At 43.0% G+C, this 24,884-nt stretch overlaps 2 protein-coding genes across 5 annotated transcripts; one reads left to right on the top strand and one right to left on the bottom strand.

The window, feature by feature from the left end:
• Nucleotides 1-856: 856 nt before the first annotated feature.
• On the top strand, nucleotides 857-11,290 carry ncoa4 (nuclear receptor coactivator 4). 4 transcript variants are annotated; one of them, XM_023821086.2, is made up of 10 exons: nucleotides 857-1,022; nucleotides 6,413-6,539; nucleotides 7,076-7,216; nucleotides 7,397-7,485; nucleotides 7,754-7,862; nucleotides 8,197-8,286; nucleotides 8,386-8,520; nucleotides 8,703-9,632; nucleotides 9,729-9,821; nucleotides 9,926-11,290. In XM_023821086.2, exons 1-10 carry the CDS (start codon nucleotides 985-987, stop codon nucleotides 9,929-9,931), a joined length of 1,758 nt encoding a protein of 585 aa, XP_023676854.2. In that variant the 5' UTR covers nucleotides 857-984; the 3' UTR covers nucleotides 9,932-11,290. The 4 variants fall into 4 exon arrangements, with proteins under 4 accessions (XP_023676854.2, XP_023676853.2, XP_023676856.2 ...); XM_023821085.2 differs by having other exon boundaries at nucleotides 858-1,022; nucleotides 8,194-8,286; XM_023821088.2 differs by lacking the exon at nucleotides 857-1,022 and adding an exon at nucleotides 2,464-2,544 and having other exon boundaries at nucleotides 8,194-8,286.
• timm23b (translocase of inner mitochondrial membrane 23 homolog b (yeast)) lies at nucleotides 10,423-24,358 on the bottom strand. Its single transcript, XM_023821090.2, has 7 exons — nucleotides 23,712-24,358; nucleotides 23,035-23,093; nucleotides 22,558-22,651; nucleotides 19,751-19,835; nucleotides 15,920-15,978; nucleotides 15,333-15,443; nucleotides 10,423-13,446 (listed from the first exon to the last, which is right to left on the bottom strand). Exons 1-7 carry the CDS (start codon nucleotides 23,815-23,817, stop codon nucleotides 13,334-13,336), a joined length of 627 nt encoding a protein of 208 aa, XP_023676858.1. The 5' UTR covers nucleotides 23,818-24,358; the 3' UTR covers nucleotides 10,423-13,333.
• Nucleotides 24,359-24,884: the final 526 nt, after the last annotated feature.

Here is a 24,884-nt window from a genome sequence, read left to right as displayed (position 1 = left end):
ATTGTTTTATACCTGAGTATCTGGCACTTTACTACATGCTGTGCTCTTTTCTACCCCCGAGTGGTGAAACTAGCTTCTTACAACAGCGACAGCACTGATGTGTCTAGGAATGTCCTCCAATAGTGAAGGTTCTGCCGGTAGTCATCTCTTTGTGAAAATTTTATGTACATCATTACACAGTGATGTGCTGTCATCATTAAAAAACTATAAAAAAGTGACATTATTGTAACTGCCGAAAACTGCGCGCTACATTTGAAGAAATGGTCAAACACCTGAAAAACAGGTTTGCAGACAGGATGTTGACTTAAATTCGATTGTAATCTTTACATATAATAATGACTAAAAATAACTAAAAATGTTTACTGATGTGGAGATGTTAATGTTCCATTAATATATTTTAAATTCATACATTTTATAACACAGAGGGACTTGTCAGGGGAAAACGTATGGATGGATGGATGGATGGATACTTTGAAACATCACAAGAGATCCAAATGCTGGTTATTCTTAAATACATTTACATCAGAAGAAGACCATGAAGAGGTTTAACAGACCGCACTACATCATATAATTTTTGATGAGTCTCTCCAGATGTGAGACAAAACTGGTAAGTGACTCTCGATTGACTGACATAAAATGTCCATCTTCACAGACAGGCCCATGATGGTAGGTTCGCAATGCATTGTGACTGAACAAAGTTTCGTGTGAGATAATGTTCGTTCAGTCAAACAACAGCAGAAGAGCTCGCGAGCTATGGCCGGCACAGCAGTGCCACCTAGTGCTCAATGTTTGAACTGGTAGGGTTGGAACGACTCTGAAATCTCGCGATGGCACACACCGTCGTGCTTCTAGGACGAAGTTTGACAGCCCTGTCCCACATGCTGACATTGACGGTGTAGAAGGGAAAGTGCCAGTAACTGTCTTTTAAAAGTATTTTTATTTGTATTGTATACATAGAAAATATATATTTAGCTAGTTGTCACGATGAGTTTCAACTCGAAGGTGCTACATAACGGATCTAGGTAAGAGACAGGCATTGGAAAAATATACTCTTTAGTATATTTAACATAAATGTTTTATATACTTAGAATCATTTGAAACGAACTTAATTATGTTAAATGTTCCAGTAACTATAATGGTAATTGTTATATCCGTACTTAAAGGATAACCACTGTCTTAGAAAATGTGGTATTTTAAAACTTGTGGCGCAAGGGGGTTCGAGACGTACGGCTTTGGCGGCTACAATTAGTGATCTAGTTCAGGGCAAACAATTTGATCTGAACGGAAGTTTAACCTTCAGGAGGTATAGATGTGTGTGATTGAAGAGCGGTGTGACAGCATTGTGACACCACGCCTGCTGTGTGCAGTTTATGCTTTTGGGATGCACAGCCCTACGGTAAAACATTTAAAAGGCAGTGTTTCAAATGGCTGAAGTCGCTTTGGAAAAGCCCTGCGTTTCAGCACAGGTTGTGCTGCCCTCTGTGGGAGGACGCTTGTATCTCATCTGGCAAAATGATCCTTTCGGTGGTTGTCTTAGCAGTGGCATGATTTTCCCAGCAGCTCTGTTTATCAGGAACTACTAGCAGGGTGTGCATCGTGGGTTGAAACCCCTAAGACTGATTTGGTCCTGCCTGCAGGATAAGGAAACTGCTCCCGGATCTGTTGCTTCTTCTGTTCCTCTCTAGTGACCACAACTTCTCAATCATAGAAAGTGACCTCTGTTTGTGGGTCAAGGTATTTAGTGATGTTTATTTTATTAAAGCACATTATTAGCAGAGCAGAAACAGAGAAGGTCTTTTGTGAAAATATGGCAAAGAAATAATAAGCAGGTCCTGCAGTTGATCAGTGACAATAACTATTACAGTCTAATTTGGGCTGAGTACTTAGAGCATAATTAACATTAAATATTTTGGTGGCTTTGTAATTTCGACAAGGAGTTGCTTCAGGTATAGCTGGGCTTGCCTTGTGTCAAAGACCATGACTGACTGCTACACAATCCCAGCAGATGTGTCCCCCTAATACTATGTGCTGTAGATATAGATTTAATTAAATATTAATTGTGTATATTGAAGCATTTTATCAGTCGTTACTGTTCATTCAATTGGAATATGTTTGTTTTCAGTACAAAAAACACCGTACCACGAAGTAGTTTCCAGTAATAATACTTTCCGCTCACCACACTTCTTGGAACAGTGTTTGTTTCATTGTTATATTTGCGTTGTCTTGCAATCAGTTTAATGCTTCTTTTTTTCCATAATTTACACATGATTTATACTTTTAGTTATTTGATTCATCTTGCTTAATCGAAAATCCCATTTCATTGATTAGCCCGCAAATAATTTGACACACCCCTAACACACCCCCCACACACCCAAATTACACATTTCTGATTGGTTCCCCGTCCTTCACCGTTAGCTCAGTGTCTGGCCAGATGTCAGCTAAGTATCCGCCCAACGCCAACCCATAAGCGCTTGATTACCACATATATATGTAGCCAGTAGTGACAGTGAGTTTCAAGTTAAAGGTGCTTCAGAACACATCTAGGTAAGAGACAAGCATTGGAAATACATAGTTAGTTGTTATGTTCTTATGTTAGTATATTTGGCATAAATGTTTAATATACTTGGATTCATTTGAAATTAACCTAATTGTGTTAAATGTTCCAATAACTATAATATATATTCATACTTGAAGGATAACTACTGTCTTAATCAGTCAGAAAATGTGATTTTAAAAACTGCTGGTGCAAGGGGGTTAGAGACGTACGGTGTGCTCAGGCCGGCTTCCATCTAGGCTTATTCTTAAATTAGCGGGAAACACCAGTACAAACCTAAACCTAAAATAAGTTATGTAGATCAGGGGTAAACCCAAATAAATCATAATTTTATTTATAGATGACCTGGTAAAAATATAAATTCTTGTAAATTTAGGTTTCAGTTGAAAGTAACATGCAAATCTGAACGCAGGTGTAACATTCAGGAGGTATAGGTGTGTGTGATTGAGGAGCGGTGTGACAGCATTGTGGCACCACGCCTGCTGTGAGCAGTTTAACAAGCTTTTGTGGCCGGGGCGAGACCAGACATGGTGCAGTTCTGTAGAATTTCAAAACACTGTAAGAATTACTTTTCTCATTAGTACTCAAACCTTCCACGGAATTCTCTTACATATCAATGTTTCTGTAACCTGTGATTGTTATTTCTCTTTTATTTTCTGTTAATCAACTAGTTCTCCTTCATATGGTGCCAGCACTGGTCCAGTATTCAAGACCACCCTACATCCCTTGTCCCCTAGCCTTAGTCAGAGGAGAGTCGCTTTAGTAACTGTTGCTACCTACTGTTCCTTGGTGGCTATCAGTACCCACTTTGGATCACAGTACTCCAACAACAAAACCATTTCCCTACCTTCACTAAAATTGTATCGCCAGTACAAAATGGAGTGTCAAGCTGAAAGATTAAATGGGATAAATGGAATAAATATAAAAATTAAATGCAGCCTAGTCTGTAAACGTGAGAATCATCCCTTAAAACACTAAATGACTGATACTCAGCACAATTTTTTTCTAGAACTGCTAAACTAGAATAGAACAGATTTATTTTCTCTCTTACAGTGTGCACAACCTGACATGCCAACCGGCACAGTGAACAACCTCATAGATGGATGCAGGCGCTGATTTTATTTTCTGCTAATGTTTAGTTGTTAGTTTATTTAAAAATGTATGAAAACGTTTCTGAAAAAGCAAGTTGTTTAACAAATCTTGAGCAAAGCAGTTTGCAGTCTAAAAAACAGCAAAGCTCTAAAGGCGACGTGCACTTGATTTTGTTTAAGGTTCCCATACTTTGTTAAGAAAAGATCAGAAGGAGATACACAGGCTCAGGAAGTCGGGTCAAGAAACTAGCATTTCTACATGATGTTATTGCTGATGTAGTACTCAAGTACTCATAGTACAAAGTACTCATGGCACTCGGTGCCTTTTATGTTTTATAATGTACTGGCTTCCAGCCTTAATCTGTACATACGGCGCGTTACTCTTACAGCTTTGCCACTCAATGAGGGAATGTTTGCCAACATCTGTTTCAGTGGAAAATAAAAAATATGGTTTACTTTAAACATTTTGGGGCAGTTTCGCAGACAAGGATTAAGCCTAGTCTTAGACTTGCTTTGCTTTTCAGTGGTAAATCTCCATTGGTACTCAAATTTAGTCCAAGACTAGGGTTAATCCCTTTTGAGGAAACAAGGGGATAGTGTATTATCTTAATTTTGAATTTGGGCATTGTGCTTAAATGATATTACAGTTGTTTTACACTATTAACCCCCTGATAAAAAGAAGAAAAAGTTCTCAGAATACATATAAAGTTGGAAAAAGAGACTTGAGACTTGACTTGGAAGCTGAATGAAAGTCTTGGGCCTTTACTCATACTCCTCCCTCAGAGACTTGACTACTCGATTTAGACTTGCATTTTGTGATCCACGAACATCTCTGGCATAAAGTAATTGCTACATTATATTAAAAGAATTATATTTAGTTGTTATTCCACTTCCCATTTTAAAAGGGAAGAGCCTTGTTTATTTTTTATTGAACTTCTGAGATGGATTATTTCAGTTGAATAATCAACTCCTAAACACGTGGCGCCCCTCGTCGCTGCACGTTTGATGTCGTACTCAGCGACCTCCTCCGGGGGCCCCCCTCCCCTCCGGATGGTGTACGTGCGGAATGCGAGTTTGCTTGTGGCCGCTATGACAGTGAGCTTCAGTGATGACGTTACAACACGGGGGAGTTCCGCCTCTCCCCGCCCCTGGGCTCTTTGCTCGTGATGGCAGCCAGCGATTATACCGGCACTTTGAGTCCATGATAAAGAGAGGATCGCAGCAGCCAAGAAGCGCAGCACCGGCGTGCCTTATTGGACCGGGTTTATAGAACAAGAGGTACGATCGAGTATTGAGTGTCGATATCCATATATTTTAGATCTGAGTCGCTATTGCGCTGCATTGCAACTCCCAAGTACTGGGACATCGTCCATTTTAAAGACTGGAGGTCGACAAACGATCGGAAGGCGAAACTGTATTTGAGGGCGTTTGGATACGGTCACCCTTAAATTGCTTGCATGACAAGAAAACTCAGTTTTGTGTTTTGTTTGATCTGATGATAATCTTTTAGGACATTCTCTGTTATAAAAAATCATCTTCACATTCCAATTAGTAAGCGTTTAGTAATTTACTGCGAGCACTGCGTGGGTCATATTTTTTGGAAGATCAGAGATTGTTGTATGTATTTGGCAAGGTCACATTTATTTCCTTGCAAGTCTCAATAAAATCTTAGGTGTTATTGTGTTGCGATCGGATCGTGGTTAGACAAATGCATCGAACTGAATCTCGACAAGAAGCCACATAAATACGTAGAATCGATCCAAAAACGGATGACTCAATATCTAATCGACATTTCCAACGGTTAGTTACGATGTAATATTTACACGATGTATGTCTGGGATGGCCGATCCCAGGTACTCCTGGTTTTTAAAGCTCGATTTTGCGCGGCATTCATGTCATCTCACATTCTTACTTCTTACCCGAGAGCCAGTCCATACATGAATGCATTTTTCACGACCAGTATCTGGTCCTTACGCGTAAGCTTCGCCGTCTGCCACCATTGTCTCTTTTGCTGGTGGCAGCAGCTCTTGCTGCTGTGTTCTCGGCTGGATGGGTGACTGGATCCCTTTGCTAGGCTGGGACCAAAATTAAATGTCTGCAGAACAAGGGACACGTTGTACTGCACAGAAGCAGGTTAACAGTTCGGTCATCCCTTGGTATTATGACGTGCAGTAACCTGACATTATAATCACTGTTTGGTTCGGCCCCAAGTTCTGTTTTTGCGGTGGGCTACAGAAAGACTATTCATTTCTATATTTAGAAACGTTACCATCTGGTAATTCTTTAGCCTGTTGTATCACTCTTTGGTACGGGCTTTCGTAGATGTCTGTGCTAAAAAGAGAACTTACGTTCGTAAAATCTGAAGAAAAGAACTTGTAACTGCTTTATTTGTTCTCTACAGGATTACCGGGGAAATGGAAACTACCGGGTTTTTGTCGATGCGGAAGTATATATTGTTATATTCTATAAATATCACAGCCACAGCATGCGGAATGTGGTCAATGTGTGCTGGTAAAAAATGGGAAATGACATGTCTTTATACTCAAATGTCACCGCTAGTCTGGTGTAAATTACGGTATTTTCTGGGTACGCGGTAATATGAGGGGAAGTGCGAATTCTAGCGTGATTTCACCTGTAGGAATGCAGACCGAGAAACCTTTTTGTCAAGTGAAGTATCTATGGACTGGAATTTGTGCTCTGAGCAACTGCTTTCCTCTGGGATAATGCAAGTTTTCTTGACCTGAGCTATTTTGTCCCCTCTGTCCAGAATGTCAACCGTGGTGGATTGTGGGAATAATACTCTCCGGCAGTGTCTGCAGGCCCGCTCGCAGCTCGAGGCAGCCATTGCTGGAGTGACTCAGGCAGAGGCGCAGCTGAGAGACAACTCCAGGGAGGTGAGGATGCACATCGTGGCCCTGTGGGTGGGGGCTGGCATCAGTCCAGGTGGTGTGATCACTTGCGGCAGTTAGAGGACTTCTGCCCTTTGGCGACATGCGGTCGGATTGACTGCGGCAGAATGACCGCTTCCAGAAGAAATCTTTGTCCTCAGTGCAAGTTAATAAGCAGTGTGTGCTGTTGATGTCATTTATGACACCGCAGGTAAACATGTGACAGCATGTAGAGGTGTAACGGTAGGGTGTATAAGGAGCAGTCGCATGAGAATGCAGTCAGACTGCCTCAGTGCAGAGCAGCAGACAGCAGGAAGGTATATGCTGTTCTTTACTGAAAATTTCCCCTGTGGAAGAACTGAGCACCATTTTTAGTTCAGACTGTCATCGATTTATGCTATGTGGAAAATGATAGTGGTTTGAATGAGTGGTGCGAATCGTGTGGTTTCCCCCTCTGAAAGAAATCCCCCCCCAGCCTTGAGTCAGTAGCCTTAACTGCATCTCTCTTCCCTGACACGCTGTCTCTGTGTGCCTCTCTGAAGGTGAAAGCCCAGCTCCACAGCTGCATCAGCAGACACCTGGAGATCCTGCGCTCCCGTGAGGTCTGGCTCCTCGAACAGATTGACATCGTCCAGCAGCTCAAGGAGGAATCCCTGCAGCATCAGCTGCAGCAGCTCCATTGGGTAGGTTCAGCCAATGTCTCCTTGTTCATAAGAGACGATCCGGAGCTGGGTTGTATAGCGGAAATGCGTTTCATTGGCTAGGATGGCGTTTCCTGTAGACAGCTACTGATATTCTCTGTTTGTGGTATCACTCTACTTTCTGCCCTCAGCATTGAGTTGTTCTCTTACGTGTGATTTCAGCTCCTGGGTCAGTTTGATATCCTCATTCATCAACTGGAAAATTCCAACAGCTACGACTTGGCTAATCAGATCACCAGTTGCCTAGAGAAGTAAGTGTTGCCTTGCCTGTATTTCGAAGGACAGATTAGCCTTGGTTTCTGTTCCAGAATTCTTGATCGCTAGGGAACTCTGTAGATCCTGGAAACAAACGTGCCATGAGTTGCGTGTATTTTTGTTTTTTGTTTTTTTTGCTTATTCTGAATATGATGCGGTAATGTGGGATTTTAAGTCTCAGGTTCGGACCCATTTTTATCATGTGGCTTGGCTTGTGCCGTTTGACTGGGTGAGCTGCACTCTCACACTGTTTGTCCCGACCAGGTTGTCCACTGTGAACCTGAAACCGGAGGAGATCCCAGACATGAGCTTCCAGGCAGACGTCCGTCCTCTGCGCCAGGCGATCACCTCCTTTGGCACCATTGCCACTCAGGTATGCGTGAGGGCCCAGCTTCCCACTCATATAAGGGTTGCCAGGTAGTAGGATGCTGAGCTACTCTGAGTGGTGAGTGAGATGATGCAGTGCATGTTCTCCTGAGGACTTTTCCATTTATTTTTGATCTGGCCTTGGATGGTTACTCAACATACAATATGTCTTTCCACAGGATTTTACTCATAGTTTTGCTGCGGTTTGATACTGGCTTAGCTCCCGTGTGGCATATTCAAATATTTCTGCCGGCTTGGTAAAGGATGCATTTGGGTGACATGTTTGCTGTAGACGTTGGCTTCCCACACGCTCCCTAAGTGTGTCTCTCTCTCCTTAGCAGATGGATGTCAGTAATGGCACCCCCAAAAGCTTGAGCTCCACCAGCAGGCCTTGGCTGCACCAGGCATGCCCCATTGCTACCAAGAAACAGGTCCGTGGAGAGTCCATGTGTCATGTCCTGTAGATCAGCGCTGACTTTCCCTCTGGAGCCATGTTGTCAGATAAGATAACAACTTCTGCTCGTTTGCAGAGATTAGAGGCCGAATGCAACTCGCCGCTTGCCGATTGGCTTCTTGGCAGCCGACCTCCATCCAGTGGTCCAGTTCATTACCAGGCCAGTGAGAACCCACAGGATTGGCTGTTTACCACTGGCGAGAGGGTCCAGGTGAGCTGTGTGATGGAGGGCACTGTAATTGAAGACCAGAGCCTGTCTGGAAGTTGTTGATGTTCAAGTAGCAGTGAATAATGTAGCACGACAGAAAGCAGCAGTTGTTTTAATTAATGGTTAAACTGTTTAACTGTCAGTCCATTCAATACTTAATTCCTTTTTATTATTGTTCCCAAAAGGTGAAGCATTCCCTTGTGCCATTTGACTTCCTCAAAGCCTGGGGCCAATTGAAGGACCTGGAGGCCTGGCTGTTGAAGGAGGAGATTCCCACCAGAGAAAGGACCATGAGCAATGCCAGCAGTAGCTCCACTTTCTCCATTGAGAAGATTGACGACTCTGAGCTAAACTTCAGCATGGAAGAGGAAGAGTTGGAGGAGGTAGGGGGACCGAAGGAGAAGATGGCCGAGGTGGATGAGCTAAGTGATTGGCTGGTCACTCCGATCAAGTGTGGTGAGAAGCGTGGGGGTCTGGCAGATGCTGAGAAGTGGAAGGAAGTTTTCAAGCCCTTTAACAGATCCTTCACTCCCAGCGACTGGCTGCTGAAAACGGACTGCAGCTCGTGCTGCTCCACACGTACCAAGGCCATCGAGATAGAGAACCTGGGCAAGCTGAAGTGCCTGAAGCAAAGTCCCTCCTCCACCCCTGTGGCCCCTGCCACCTTCCTGGAGACCTGGCTGCTGCAGAATCCGCCAGTTCCTGTGGAGCAGGTGTGCAAGGCCAACGAGCCATGTTCCACCTTCCAGGATTGCGTGTGTGACGAGAATTGTGGCAAGGAGGCCCTCAGCGCTTGGCTGCTGAAGAAGGAAGGATGCAACAAGAATTGCAAGCCGTCGGCCACCCAGCAGCACAAAGTGGAAGCCATTCTGGAGGCCTGGCTGCACCCAAAGCATGACGCTCCCATGATGTCCTCGCTCTCCAACTGGGTGTCGCCCTTAGCCTGTGGCCTAGAGAAAGCCAGTAGGGAGTACGCTACTTCTGAGGACCCGATCCACAAGGCCTGGGTGGGGGACTGGGTGCAACCCGAAAAGAAGCAGGCTCAACCAAGTACACAAATCAGCGTGGACTCGGAGGAGGACAAGTGGTTGATGCTCAAGAGGACTCAAGTCCAAGTAAGTACAGACTCATGCTTTTTGTTTGAGCCTCGGAGGCAGCCGGCTGCACCGGAGGGCCTGAAGGCATCATCTGATGTCCTGTCTGCTTTTTAGGAGCGATATGGCCTTCCCAAAGTATGTGATCTGTTCTCCTGTATGAAGCTCGGTGGAGACAAGGAAAAATGGCTGCACAAGGAACCTATACAGGTCAGAAAATGAGTCGGAGATAATTTGTGGATATTTTATGCCCAAGGTAATTGATGCTGGTGTATGGACATGCAATGTGAATGTTCTGTGTTTCTCCTCTCCAGATGTGAAACACTAGAAGATCCTTGAACCATTAGGAATTTTCTGATTTCTTAAACACGCCTTCCCTGGTCACCTCTTCAAAGTTTTCTGAGGCGACTGGACTCCTTTCATCACCCCTGGCTTTGCTCCCCCATTTCTCATATGTCTGTGGAAATTTGGTCTGTTCCCCCTTTTGGTCAGATTAGCGTGTGGAGTGGCATGGGCACCGTGCTGTGCAAACCTGGTTGCTCTGTAACAAATCTGTAGGAACTTCTTTGAATCAAAGAGTAGAGCTCTCCTAAGCTGGTGATGGTAGGAGGGGCAGACATACAATCTAATTAACCTCAATAATGGGAACAGGAGCACTGAAGGCTACCTGTCTGTGCTTAGTAGGACCAGGCTTGTGCATCAGAAAAACATTCAGCTAATGTGGAGGTGGACACATGCTTAAGGAGTTAGGCCTGAGAAATGTAGATTTTAATGGGATTTTATGGGATGATTTTTTTTTTTTTAAACAGCACAGTAACTTTGAATAAAGCAGACCAGTCACCATATCATACTTAACCAGAAGTCTTGGCACACAGTGATCGTCCCCCATTTCAATCAAATGACAACTCTGTGTCATATATATAAATTTATATAATAATATGTGTACACACAAACACATCTTCATGTTGAACTAACCCACTAGGTCCAGCACTATTTCTATGATTTATCTTGATGTGACACCCAGGTGTCTAACTGCTAAGGCAAAATTATTACTTCTAGTCAAGGTGCTTGCTGTAGTAACACAAAACAAACCCTCACCACCAACGCAGTTTTGCTTTGCTGCATTAGGTCACTCAGCCTCACCAATCTGGTGCTGGCAGCCAGGACTGTTTTACCTCTTTGTGTCCTTGCAGCTTCCTGTGGGCCGGGGAGGTGGGCGAGAGTGTGGGGCCATTATGCCGGCTTTATGGCGATAACGGGGCCGATGAAGTCTGCACAGGGGGAGGATGTTAAACTGGTAGTTCATCTTTAACATGTTAGTAAGAACATCTGTGGAGCCAGTCAAGATAAGGGCCAAGATAGAGGGCTGCATGCAATAGATTAGAGGCAGGAGGAGATGATGCAAGTCCAGTGCAGGAGATGGTAAATATGGCCACCAGGGGACTCGGGGCTCCCACAGTACCTTCATTTGCCCAAGTTGTTGCCCTGTGGGACCTCATGACTCTGATGGACTCTGGATGAAACGCATTGTTGCGTTGCAGTGTCACCTGGATTGCTGGGGCTTTGTATTCAAGTGCTCATACCATGTTGTTGTACTATAAGCAAGTCCTTACATTTCGAGTGCTTCTTCCTGCTTTGGTAACCTGTCATATTTAACTTAATAAAAATGATTAATCGATTTCCCTGCCTGTGTCTGTCTCCTTGGAGCCTTCACCTGTAAGGGTCGTGTTTTTTAAGTGCTCAATCGGAGGAGCTGGACTTTGGCAGCGGCTCCTGCACATCCGCTGACGGCGCGTCTCTGCCAGCGTTCTGTGTTGCTTTGTCGATAAAGCGAGAGGGAACTTCTCTACATGGCTAAGTAGGCTAAGGCTGCACCAGTACAGCTTTCTGCCTGCCAGAAATTTAACGTGACTCTAATTCAGTGTCCGCATCCTTCTTATCTACTATTGGTTGCGTAAAAAGAGTGGATTACACAGCCATGCTCTGTAAATAGATACAATTTGGTAAAACTGCCATTAGCACAATTCACAAATTAAAATGAACAAAAATCAATTTGCAGAAGCAAAAGCTTGAATTTTGCAATTTCATAACCACCCCCCCCCTCCCCCAAGGGAAGGCTGACTAAATCACATGGCAACATCTAACAACCCACCCCCAAATACATAGGGATACTAATCTTGTATTTTAAGCACTGGACATGACAAAACTCAGTTCTTGAGACACTATTTTCTACTGTCATCAACAAAATGAGTGATGGTTGTTATCTGCACTGCATGCCTAAGTGCAGCTGCACACACTCACCGTCTCCCTGACCAATCGTTTCACATTGATAGGTCTGTCGGAATGCATTTTCTTCAGTTACCATCTTAGGATTCAGCTGAAAATATCAGAATCACAGGTATTTAAAGAGTTTCTGCTCCTCTATTCTATTACTTGATCTACAGCTGTAGCTGCAGCACTGGTAACATGAGAGTGAGCGTGCACCCTCTGAACCTCAGCCTTTAGGCCTGGCTCTTTGACAGCCAGGTCATGTGACACCAGCGGGTGGCTTCATCCCCACCTTTAGCCCAGTTCCTGAGTTCTAGCCTTGGTGATATGTGACATATAGCTGATATGGATTGCTGAACAGCCATCCTGACCTCTGGAACATAACAGCTTGTTTTGTAGGAAAGAGAACCACCATATTTTATCACAAACATAAGATAACCACTATAGACTATGCTTAATTTAGCTTGCTTTTCAAATCCGGTTCATTATCTTTGAACATTTGCACGTGATACATTTCTTTGATATTTAAGCAATTTTCGCTAATTGGGTTAAGTTTCACAAAGAAAATTACACACCGATATTTTTCATAGGTATGTTCCGTGCACAGTTGTATTTTATTGGTGTTAGTCTATTTCACCCATGTGTGGAATGGTGCTGCTCTTAAATGACTGCATTCACAGTTGGCACAGACAGTAAATTACCCTTATATACATATACAGTCAGGATATGAGCTGCTTCCTACGTCCTGACAGACGTGTCACACCAGACCTGTCCAATAAATGGAGACCCTGTGACTCCACAAAGCCGTCACATGGGCCTCATGAGCATGGAGTGGTGCCACAGCTGAGGGATTGTGGGAAAATTACTCAAGACCTGCAGCCCACTGGGTTTTACCTAAACCTTTCATTTCACAACGTTCTTTCCAAGTCAATTCATGTGACGGCAGGATGCTTCTGAATAGCCTGAGAATTAAAAACCCACAATATTGACTATGAGAAGGGGCCGCCCGCGAATGTGACACCGCACTATCCACATGGTAATCCATGGTAACATGGGAAGAAAGGCGAGGAAGATCCTCTCAGTTTCTTCGGCAATCAAAACATTAATTTACTTCCCCACAAAAGAGCAGAATGGCTCAAAATTAAGAACACAAAATAAGGTTAATAATAAAGACAGGATACCCCCCCCCACTCAGAAGTACACAGTCAAAGGCCTATCCAGTCATGTGGTGGATGCAGAACTTCTGGTAAATTACAGACTAACACGCAACAGGAGGTCCAGTTCTTGTCATTCCCTGTTGAAGTAACGATGCAGCGAAGTGATTGAGAGAGTGAGCGAGCCAGCGGCCCTCTGCGAGCAGATGCCGCCCGAGTCCGTCCCGGGGGGGTTACATCAGGCCGAGTGACGTGCTCGTGTACCCAGGCCACCCATCGTCGGCCATCGGGGGGCGGAGCTCAGTAGCGGCTTGGGGTGCTCCCCCGGAGATGGTCCCAGTTGTTGTAGAGGGCGTAGAGTCCCGACATGGCCAGGCCCGCCAGGCCGCCACGGGCTGCCCCACGCAGCCCACCTGCGCAGACACACAGAGACAGACAGCATTTACACTGCTGCAATTCTCCAGATGCAGTGCTGAGGGCAGATACAAGACAGCTCTACAGTTTGGCAGTATTACACTCTGCTTTTAACTTATTTAAAGAAAATATTAGCAGTTTCCTTGCTTAACCAATATTTCAGTCCAGAGCTTATAACTCATAAATTTTAGTTATTCATAATGTTTAATCCCTTACATATATTATATACAGCTCAGGTTAATTGCCTTGCTAAGACTTAAAGGCTGTCTCAGGACTCAAACCAACAACCTACTGCATGTCCCATACTCTATTCTAGACTGCTAACTAAGCAGTCACTCACCTAATCTAGAATATCAGACGAAAAGTACGAGCAGCAGGCATCAGCAGCTAACAGAGCAGCCAACCCCCACGGCGCCAGTGGCGATAAGAGTGACAGGGGCTGCCTCACTGCGATCCGGACCCACACCCAGAGACAGGAGGCCGGTGATAACCTGTCATGCCTGCAGCAGCCATGCCCCCCCCCCCAAACACACATATCATATACATGTCCTAACAAGCTAAAAAGTAACAGGTTTTACCACAATGTGGTAAATAAAAACAAACACACACACGCACAAACAGTGTCAATTCACCGCAAGCTTCCTCGACACTGACATCAACATCAGCCATTTTTAAAACCCCGCAGCAATAATAACGTCCATGCCGAGTTACACTGTACAGTGACAGCTGACCTGTACCTTAATCCACTTCTGCAACCGACACCAGAATTGAACGTCAACAAAGAAAACATTAAGGGGGTGGGCAGGTATAAAGCAAGCAGACTGAAAGGAAGGATGGACTGAACATGAAAATTAATCAGAGTATTAACGGAGTATTAATCAGTCTACCTCGGGTAACTGACCCCAGGAGTAAATCCTGGAAGCCAACCAGCACCTTTAGATGTAGAAAAGAGGAAACACAAGCTAGGCGTGAGCTGTGAACGGCTTGGCGATATACCCGACAGCCTGTGAGGAGCAGGCCAGCACCAAGGGAAAACCCAACAGCCAGGCCAACACTAAGGATTTCTCGGGAATTTTAGTCATTCACCAAGGTGTCACGCTCTTGAAAACACAGCCTTCATTCAAAAACCCCAGACCACAAAAACAAAAATACAACCTGACTGAAAACAACCACATCACAAGCACCACTTCAGCTAGTCAAAGGCACCCTAGAATTCCCCAGTTTCATTTCCACAAAGATCCACAGATGCATCTTAAGCTCGGCATGTGTATAACATGCCCAGCACATGACTCTTGGCTCATTCTATATCATTACCTATTTACTTACATATTAAATACATTAGATACATACTGGATGTGACTATTGATGACATTTTAACTGCTTATCTGACTGCCAAACTCCAACAGATCTGAAGTAAGCATCACTTTAATGTTTCTTGGATCCTGAACATAGTGCTCTCAAAGTTGTGAGAATCTTATTACTTAAAAGGAGGAAACAGTGCAGGTCCGGGGAACTTTATCCATTTCTGTTGGCTGTGTTCACAATGCTGAGTTCATTTCCTCTACAAAATTCAAGGAAATGTTTGGCCTGCCCTGACACAAAAATGCAGCTCAGCACTCACAAGCTTCTATGGCATTTTTGTTTGTCCTTTTATTGCAGTAAAATGCCCCAAAGGTCATGACACTTCAAAGAGGCCTGACGTGTTGATACCAAATCAGCAAACGTAAAGCCTCTGAATCCAAAAGACGTCATGGAAAAAAAAAAGAACCTGATCAGCAGCAAATATGGAAAATAAAGATCATATAGGCTGTTTAGATCCAAAGCATCCACACGAGCCCACATGGACGTGTTTATGTCTGATACCTCCTCCCCGTCTGCCCCTCACCTGTGGATTTGTACAGCATGCCTGTGAGTGTCCCTGCAGCCACCGTGTTGAGGTCATCCTCGGCCCCCCGCGCCTTCTCGATCACCACCCCAAATGCACTGTACAGCAGGGCTAGAAGGGCAGCGAGAGGAACACATGGAGGTAAGGCCAGGGGATTGGGGGATGACAGACCTGACGGAGCATGAACGCGCACACGCACACGTACACACACACACAAACACGACCCATGAGGGTCATTACAGAGCAAAACAGTAAGGGAATACTGGCAGCCTGCTGGTGGACCGGCTTCATGCCAAATCTGCTTTTTCGAGGTGTGTGGCCTGAAACATGAGCATAAAGGATTGTATCCTCTTATAATGATGGCTTGGAGTGACTTAGCGCTTCATCCAAATCGACTTTACAGCCTCTAATCACTGCTGTGCTATTCGGGAAGACGCCCGAAGCAAGCCAGTACTGAGTCAGTGGCGAGAACATGGACAGGACCTGACAAGGAACACTTCACACACAACCAGCTCGTTGTTCATTGTTGTAACACATATCCAAGATGACGTGGTGGGCGGTCGGGGGTCACGGCCACAGACACTCACCTAAAGAGCCAAGCGTGTTTGCCCACATGGCTCCCTGCCGAGTGACCAGGTTCAGGATCCTGAAACATGACAGGCAAACGCAGTGTTAGGACACAGTAGTCAGACCGGGGAAAGGGATACACTCTACATGAAAGAGCCACACATTAGCACAGCGGAGTGTGTCAAGTGAGACACACACTTCCCTTGCTGTGCACATAAAGGTGATGATACACAGGGCAACTTTCCCATTGAAAATAGGCAATGAATTTCTATCTGGACAATTATGATCTCAACTGGCAAACTTTGAGATCTTCCAATCAGAATGCTAGCAGCTGATCTTGTGACCAACTTGGAGCTTCAGAAAAATTCAACAAAAATGGTGGCCTCTTAGCGGCAGTGGAGTGTCTCATGTCATTTTACGCTGGTAAGTTGTCACATTTTGTGTGCTCAAGCTGAAATTTAGAAATTGAATATAGGTGGCAACTACATATGTTTTAGAGCAGTGGTACTCAAACATTTTTGCACCGCGACCCAATTTTTACCGCTCATTCGCGACTCTATATGACATAAGACCTTGGACATTCGCGAGGTTACGTTGCAGGACCCACGTATGTTTGGTAGAGTCACCAAAACCGGTCATATGTGCTTAATACATTACCTTTAAAAGTGTTTATAGCAAATGCGTCTCCAGAGGGAAACCCGGGGCGCATTTGCTATGTACGTAAACATTAGCCTTTCAAGAAATTATCATTTTTGTGCGTTGAATTGACATTAACTTGTACTTACTATTACAAAATAGTAAATTAACTATTTTCTAATATTTATGTAACCATTAGCATTCCTGCTACGAAAATTACTACGAAAATTAAACAAACACTTCTGTAGGATTTTTCAAGGATTTCGCAGATGTGCAAAAAGATCACGGATGCAAATAAGTTTGGGTCCAATTAAATTTTCGCAGAAAATTCATGAATTTGTGAATCACGAAGCGCAAACGCACAAGGGCTTACTGTATAGCTTTAAATTAACGCTATGATCAAGCACACAGTGCACTCTGCAATTTACGCCAATCAATGTCTATCACATAAATCTGATTGGATGTATAAGGGAATCTTAAATTAAGCATCTGTGGTTTGCCTTCTTGGATTGGTTGAGTGTTTTGCGTTAAACCTTTGCAGACCCGTTTATATGGGTTAATTCTAGGACTGGGGCTGGGAAATCTGATCGTGAATCAGCATAAGAGCTTGCTGGTTTTAAAATGCTTACATTAACAGCAGCCTCGTGACCCTTTCAGAACTTGGGGTCATGACCCATGGGTTGAGAATCGCTGTTTTAGAGTTTTGTGAGGGGAATAAAGAACAAGTCACTGAGTCAGGAAGCAGCACTGATCGTCCACCCACTTGCAATCAGCAGCATTCATATGATACGGTAATCCAGCAGTCTTTATTCAGCCAAGAAAACACATGAGAACACCTGATTTGACTCCTATAAACAAAAGTGCATGGCTGGATTGTGTTTACACTGACCAAGGAGCTACAACCTTTTATTCTGCTATATGTGACACTTAAGTAAAATAGGTGTTAAAGCCAAGACAGAAACAGCTGTAAAAGTTTCAGTATCCATCTTCGCGGTGTCCATCTCCTTGGCAATAGATTTGCTCTTCTCTGATTGGTTGTTGCCAAGTGTCCGTTGCCATGATTAGTTGCCCTGTCTCTTACCTGGTTGCTCGTTGCCCGGCAACGTTGCTCAAAATGTTGCCCTATGTATCATCACCTTTAAGAGAAAGCATTAGCAGGCTGATGGGAACACCGTGAGCTGGGTGGCCGCGCTGACCCCGGCTCCATGTGCGAAGCACCGGCAAAGAGTCAACACAGGTGTGTTTGGTAGCTCACTGGTTGAGTACGGGGGAGGATATCGAGGCCGGACATGGTACTGAGAATGTACGTGACAGGCTGACAGCTGCCAGCGACCGTCGTGACCTTGGGATTTATAATCACACAACCCAGAATGCTGACTGCTGAGGATTCACTGAGGTCAAACTCAAGCGGGCTGCCGGTCTTGAGTAATGAACAACAGCAGCCCAGCTCAACGGCCTGTGTAAATCAAGATAGTTTTTGTTCTTCTCTGTTACACACTAAACACTGAACTATTGGATTAAAGCCATCGAAATTTCAATACTGCTTTTTCTTAGTGCCAGACAGCATGCTGGGGAAAGGCACTGACTGGCTTAATGCTCCGAAAGTCGTAATTACAGCACAGGCTGTAATAGAATAACCTCACATTCTTTTTGTACCTCAAACACTTACTTAAATGCAGCTGCTACCTCTAAATTAAGCAAAAAGCAAAGACACACTTATGCAACCACTAGGAATAAGCAGCCATGCTTCTCACACCAGGCAGAGAGGAGCATGGGAAAAAGAGGAGGAAAGGAAGAAAAGTAAAACAAAAGAGAACTGCAAGACAAACGGCTCATCGCAAACACCGATGTATGCAGACAACTCTACTCCTTTATAACCAACTGCATGATAATCAATTTACTTTCAGTTACGCAATTCTAAAATACAAATGTGGTTGCCATGCTTTAAGCAGTGTTTCTGGCATTTGTATTCTGAGCAGATAAATGTTGACAAACTCCCCTGATGGGGTATATAACAGAAACTTAAACTAAAAACCTCTTATTAGAATTCAGACATTGCAGCTGAGGTTTCGAACCTCGAAGTAGAGAAATGCAGTTTACCATAGTTGTCAGGCTAGTGCCTCAGACTTCCTGGGAGTCAAACTAAATCACCCAGGCTTTCTGTGGGCCTAGAAACAAGAAAGGTTTACTGAAACAAGGAAACTACCAGGTAATTATTAGTGTCCTTGATTCAGCCAGCTTTCGTCATTTCAGTCCAAAGCTTATGATTCATAATTTTACCTCTCCATAATTTTTGATGCCTTACATACATTACACACAGCTCAGGTTAAGCGCCTTGCTAAGAATTACCTAAGTAGGGTCTGTCCTAGGACTTGAACCAAAGCACTGTACGTCCTGACTTCCTGTACTTTTATTACAGTTAAATGATTATCCCCGAAGGTCGCATAACACTTCAGAGAGGCCTAACATATCCAAATCAACCAAACAAACTCGCCCTCTCGACCACCACCCTGCGCACGGTGTTTCCTTTATACTCATTAAAACATGCAAGTCTTTGAGCTTAACGTGCAAGAACACAGGGAATCAAACTACACTCAAACACCCAAGTTTATCCCAATTTAGCAAAGTCACAGTAAATGACAACATTTCAAACACGGGAATGCGGACTGATTAAACTTGGGACTCAAAGGGGTTTTGTAACAGTCTTGCAACATTTGCCTCACACTGTTTCAGGCTTGTTTTCTATCCCATGACTGGTGTGGCTTTATATTAACGTAAAATATTAAAGACTACTGCGTTTAGCACATCAATCAAATGCCGGTCAATTATCACAAAGCACAGGGTCCAAACAACCACTATCTCAGACTTATATTCAACATACATGTTACCCATTTATACTGCTTTTATTTTTTTTACCGAAGAGGGACCATGCTCAGAAGTACAACCTCCCAGGTTATATTGAGGGAGTGGCGACTACTAGTGGTCAAACTGAGTGTGACGTCCTAGTCTGCTTAAAACACCCAAAGTCCCAGATGTTTCTGCAGTTTATTCCACCTTTGAAAATCTGATTTCAAGAGGGGATTCCCATCATTGAAAGATTAGAGCTATAAAACGGAATGATTTGCTGGTCGTTTTGCTAACGGGGTCACACATTAAAAAACTGGAAGGAGGGTGAGATGGAAGGCTGCCTCAGTGACAGGCGGGTCAGTACTTACTGTACATTGCGGGGCTTGGACCAGGCCATGTCGCGGGTCTCCACCAAACCCATCCTCAGTCCATTCAACGCCCCGAAAGTGGCACCTGCAAGGGAGCGTCAGAAGACCATTTTACAACAGTAGAGAAGACACCTTGTGTCAAACAACCTGCGCAACACTGCTCTCTTCTTAACTCCACCTGTTAATATGAACAATGTAAAACAGTGGACCTTCCCACATTGCACGATCTGGAAAAGTCACGCAAAATTGTTCGGTCCCCTAGGCGAGGGAGAAGTAGAAAGATATGAGAATTTGAGATACAAAGCTCACTGCGAGATCACACAAGAGGTTTCTTTAAGCACGATATTCCACGATCAACTGTAAGTGGTATTAATGCAAAGTGGAAGCACTTAGGAACAACAGAAAGTCAGTCACGAAGGGACAGACAAAGTAAAGTAAAACAGCCTTGATTGCAACCCCATCGAACACCTTTGGGATGAACTAGAATGGAAATGGGGAGAAAGGCCTTCACATCCAACATCAGTGCCTGACCTCACAAATGTTCTTCTAGATAAATGGGCAAAAATTCCCACAGACACACTCCAAAATCTTGTGTAACTCCTTCCCAGAAGAGTAACAGCTGCTATAACTGCAAAGGGGGGACGAACTCCATATTGGTGCCTATGGATTTAGAATGGGATGTCATAAAAGTTCCTGAAGGTGTAATGGCCAGGTGTCCCAATACTTTGTCCATATAGTGTATATTTTATGCATGTCTGAGTTACTGTACTTTAGGGCTGGGCAGTTCATCGAAAATTAATCAAAACCGACGTTCATAATCTCGCCCATGCCAGTTACTTCGTTTTTTTTCCTTTTTAATTCTGTTAAAACTAAAACAAAAATGAATTCTTCTGCAGAGTGTGTTCATGTACTGTCCCCTTAAAAACACACTACCGTGTGTGTTGTCACGTGACTCCACCCCATCCAGTCTGTGACATGGAAACAACACGGAGAACTCAAACACCGAGCTGACTGAGCAATTCCGTGCAGCAGCTTGTACCGAATCAAAATGCTGTGTCCATTGTTTGGACACATTTTGGCTATTCCCTAGTGATCTGGGAGGAGCAAAATGTTTAAAGAGGGCTGCACCCCACTACTTCCTGATGAAGACCACACCAAAAAGAGGTCAGATATAAACATAGCAGAAAAACATTTTCAGCTACCAACGGAAATGCCACCAATCGGTTGTAACACTGCCGATTCCTGCCTCAGAACCAACCTATTACACACTATACATAGGGAGGGACATTTCAGGGCCGCCCTTGCCCTTATATAGGCTCTTGCTCCTTATAGTCCTCTAAGAAATTATACTGACCTCTAGAGGACAGGAGTATGATTACAACCATCTGGTAACAAACCAGTGTTTGTTACATGGTTTCAACACTAGTAACATACAATACAGTGGAAAACGCTTATAATGATCAACCACTTATATGGACCAAAAAGCTTGGGGCAGAATCATTCCTGTACAAATACTGTTTAAATCATTTGCTTATAATAATCAAGTAATCCGCTTATAGTGTTAATTTTGGGTCTTTGTATATATAACATATGGAAAAAATTAAAATTATGGTAATTCTTTTTTTTTTTATTTTTACTTGCATACTTTGCCTTGCAGTAACCTGTCTGCTTCTGGCTAGCTACCTGAGGCTAATGCTGCGTGCATAGAGAACACGAACGGGAAAAAGAAAGTCATTTTCTCTCAATTACGAATATAAACTCATCAAAATTTATGATAAACTGCCAAAAACGAGCCAACGAGATGCAGCAGCGAAAATACAATAAGCTATATTTTATGTACAGTACTGTACTAAATTATTAAAGCGTATTTCAATTATACACAGTTCAATAATATAATTTTTACAGTACTGTAATTTGAAAACCCTTTGTGACACCTGTAGTGTATCTTGAAAGTCAATAAAATTCAGTAAATAGAAATGCTGTCTGTTTTATTACCTAATGTTTGTGTAATAAATAAAAAAATGTCAATTCAAAGCCAATCTGCCTCAGACATAAAGAAAAAGAAAAAAAAAATCAGCTTATCGTGATCAATTTCACCCAGACATACATAATCACTATAAAGTTTGTTTGCAAGGAATGCAAACTATTTATTTTCTACTTTTTATGGAACTTGCTTTTTACATTAAAATGTGACCTTTTTCATAAGATGTTTTTATCTCAAGCAATTTGTGCTTTGATTTCAGTTGTTCGAAATATTCAGTAAATAAAATAGAAATGGTTCATCTCTGTGTTTCCTTCAATAATTTTAAAATCATAAAGATATTCAGTGTTTCATTAGAAAAAATACCCCAGCTTTAATAGTTGAGCATGTTTACAATACAAATCCTGTCAATGAAATGAGGGCAAAAAAAACAAAACAAACAAAAACGTTCATTAATCGTAATTGAGGTAAAATGTTCAATTGATTGTGATATTGATTTGAAGTTATATCACCCAGCCCTACTATACTTGTCACCTGCTGGTAGGGCTGGGCGATGATATATCGATATTATATCGCGAACGCGCAATAATCACTAGGGCTTCAGATGACAAACGAAGCATTTGGCCGGACGCCAGCTTTTCGGTGCTATACGGACATTTATTTATGCCCATAATTCGGTAAGTTAAATATTAATGAGATGCGTTTTGTGATACCCAAAAGTTAGTCATCAGAAGCTTTCACAAAACTCCCAAAAAAAAAATCACATTTGATGTCTGATGCCTACTGGCTATGTAATGGCTGAGACAGTGGTGCCAGATTGGCTCACCTGTGATACAGCTGCCCCCGATAGTGAAGAAAGCCAGCTCAAAGCGGCCACGGGTGTTGCTGGCTCCGGTGGGCAGGATGAACTCGTCACTGTCCTGCAGTGTGGAAAGGCGGCATGACGATACGCCACACAAACATCACCATGTGTCCTCCAACACACATATATTCATCACACATAATATAGACAACTTTACTGTAAAAACAATGCAATATTAAACATAACAGCATTCAATATGCTACAAATAATTTGTATAGTTAATATAAAATACTTCATTTAGTTACAGTGCATAATGATCTACATGCAATGGACAATAGGTAAATCTGTGGTTAGCCATATTTATCACATGGTTATTTTTAGTAAATAGTCGTTTTTTGTGTGAAAATTGGTCCTTGAATCGGTTAACACACACTTAATGCCTATCAATAAAAATGTTCATTAATCATGCTGAAAACAAAGGTAACCCTCAAAGCAGCTTACTTGTGTAAGGTATCTGGGATCAACATTCAGGTACGGTGACAGGGGGCTCATCCCTGTTACTGAAAAGTAATACAGCTGATTACTTTACTAGAAACAACCAGGACACAGTTTAGACGGCACTACAAACAAGTCACTATATTTCAGTTCAGTGATTCAGGAAAGGGGGGGGGGTTAATCGGATTCAACAATGCATGTCCAAGTCAGGCACCTGATTAACACCCCCTAATTTATAAGATTAGATCTGGAATTTGTGCAAAGAGTCATGTCCTTGTTCTGATGTCAAAATGAGCTAGGAGAACTAGATACGCTACAACACTGGCGTCAGATTGCGCAAACATACCAGGTATGAGCGTCTTCTGGGATAACCATGTACAGAAAAAGCAATAACTCCCCTTATAAAACAAACGACTGACTGATAACACTACTGGCACGCAAATGGTACCAATATATCAGATGTTTTTCTGTACAATTCTCCAAATCGCACTAAAATTATAACATTCAAAAAATGTATGTTCTTACCCCGAACCCAGAAATAACAACCTGTACTGCCCTCCCAAGAAAAAATATAGTGATTTACTTCACCTATATTGCCGCATATTAGAGTTTTTCTAATACTGGAGATTTAATGAATATCGTGCCAATCGAGGTTCATGACTTGACAATTCAATCAAACTTACGCGGTACCCCGGCGAGTTCACTGTTTGAATACTCGGGTGATGAGCCTCCGAAAAGGCTGCCAAAACCACCCCGGGATGCTCCAGCCTTTGGTGCGTTGTTATCCATACTTAATCCTTCTGGTCACAGGTAAAAAAAATAAAATAAATAATAATGAAATTTCTTAAGTAGTGACCTAAAAACAACGATGCGGCAAGCCAGCTAAAAGCTAGCTACCTCGAGCGCTAAAAACTGAATATCCTTCGTACGAAGAGTAACCAGCTAGGCAACTACAAACTACAGACAGCAAAGTAGACAAATTGGTTTTTGTTTGTAAAAATCTATGAATGTCGTGGAAAACTAATTCGCATGCTACACCTAATACAGATTGATAACCAAAAGTCGGCCAGTCCTTCCAGTCCCTGACCTCCACAACCAACGCACTGCCGGAAAGCAGGTTACGGCCGTAAAAATATGTACGACTTTTCTTGCATATTACAACGGGGTTATTCAATTCATTGTTTTGGAATTCACGGCTTCAAATATTTAATTTTATAATACAGATAAAGAAAAGTATATACATGTGGAGGGTTACGAAAACCGCTAAACGGTTTACTGGTAATTTTGCGACAGTATGCACATGACGCGGCCCGGCATGAGCACAAGCAGCATGCGCGCACAAACACGAGAGCTCTTCTTCTCTCTTTTTAAGTGAGGTTGAAGAGGCCCCGATGTGTTGTGCTGCCACCTAGAGTTGTGGTAGTGTATTACCTTTTTTGCTCAGTGCATAATTCCGTTTTTGTTATTTAGTAGTTTTTATGTCTTTATAAATTGTCCTAAAAACATCACGAATAGTACAAATAAACTTTTCTATGGGTTGGTGTGTTTTCATTGGTACTGTAATTGCTGAAAACACAAGCAAATATGCTAACTCATGTGAGATGACATCAACTGAGTGTTTGTACGACAGAAGCTAGGCAGTAACCGCCTCTGCAAATAATATCCCCGTGTCGTTTTATGGCGTTTTTCCGGTAAATTATGATCGGCAGTAGAGAACACGCGATTTAGTTAATCAAGATTGTTATGATATTATAGTTTTATTTACATAGTTTACGTAATTGTTTTTGCAGTGTGCAAATAGGCATGCTTAGGTTTTTTTCGTACGCGTCGACAGACGCTTTGCCTTTACATTGCAA

The sequence above is a fragment of the Paramormyrops kingsleyae genome, chromosome 3 (genome assembly GCF_048594095.1).
Source record: "Paramormyrops kingsleyae isolate MSU_618 chromosome 3, PKINGS_0.4, whole genome shotgun sequence".
Lineage (NCBI taxonomy): Eukaryota > Metazoa > Chordata > Actinopteri > Osteoglossiformes > Mormyridae > Paramormyrops > Paramormyrops kingsleyae.
This window is presented reverse-complemented; position numbering and strand designations above follow the sequence as displayed.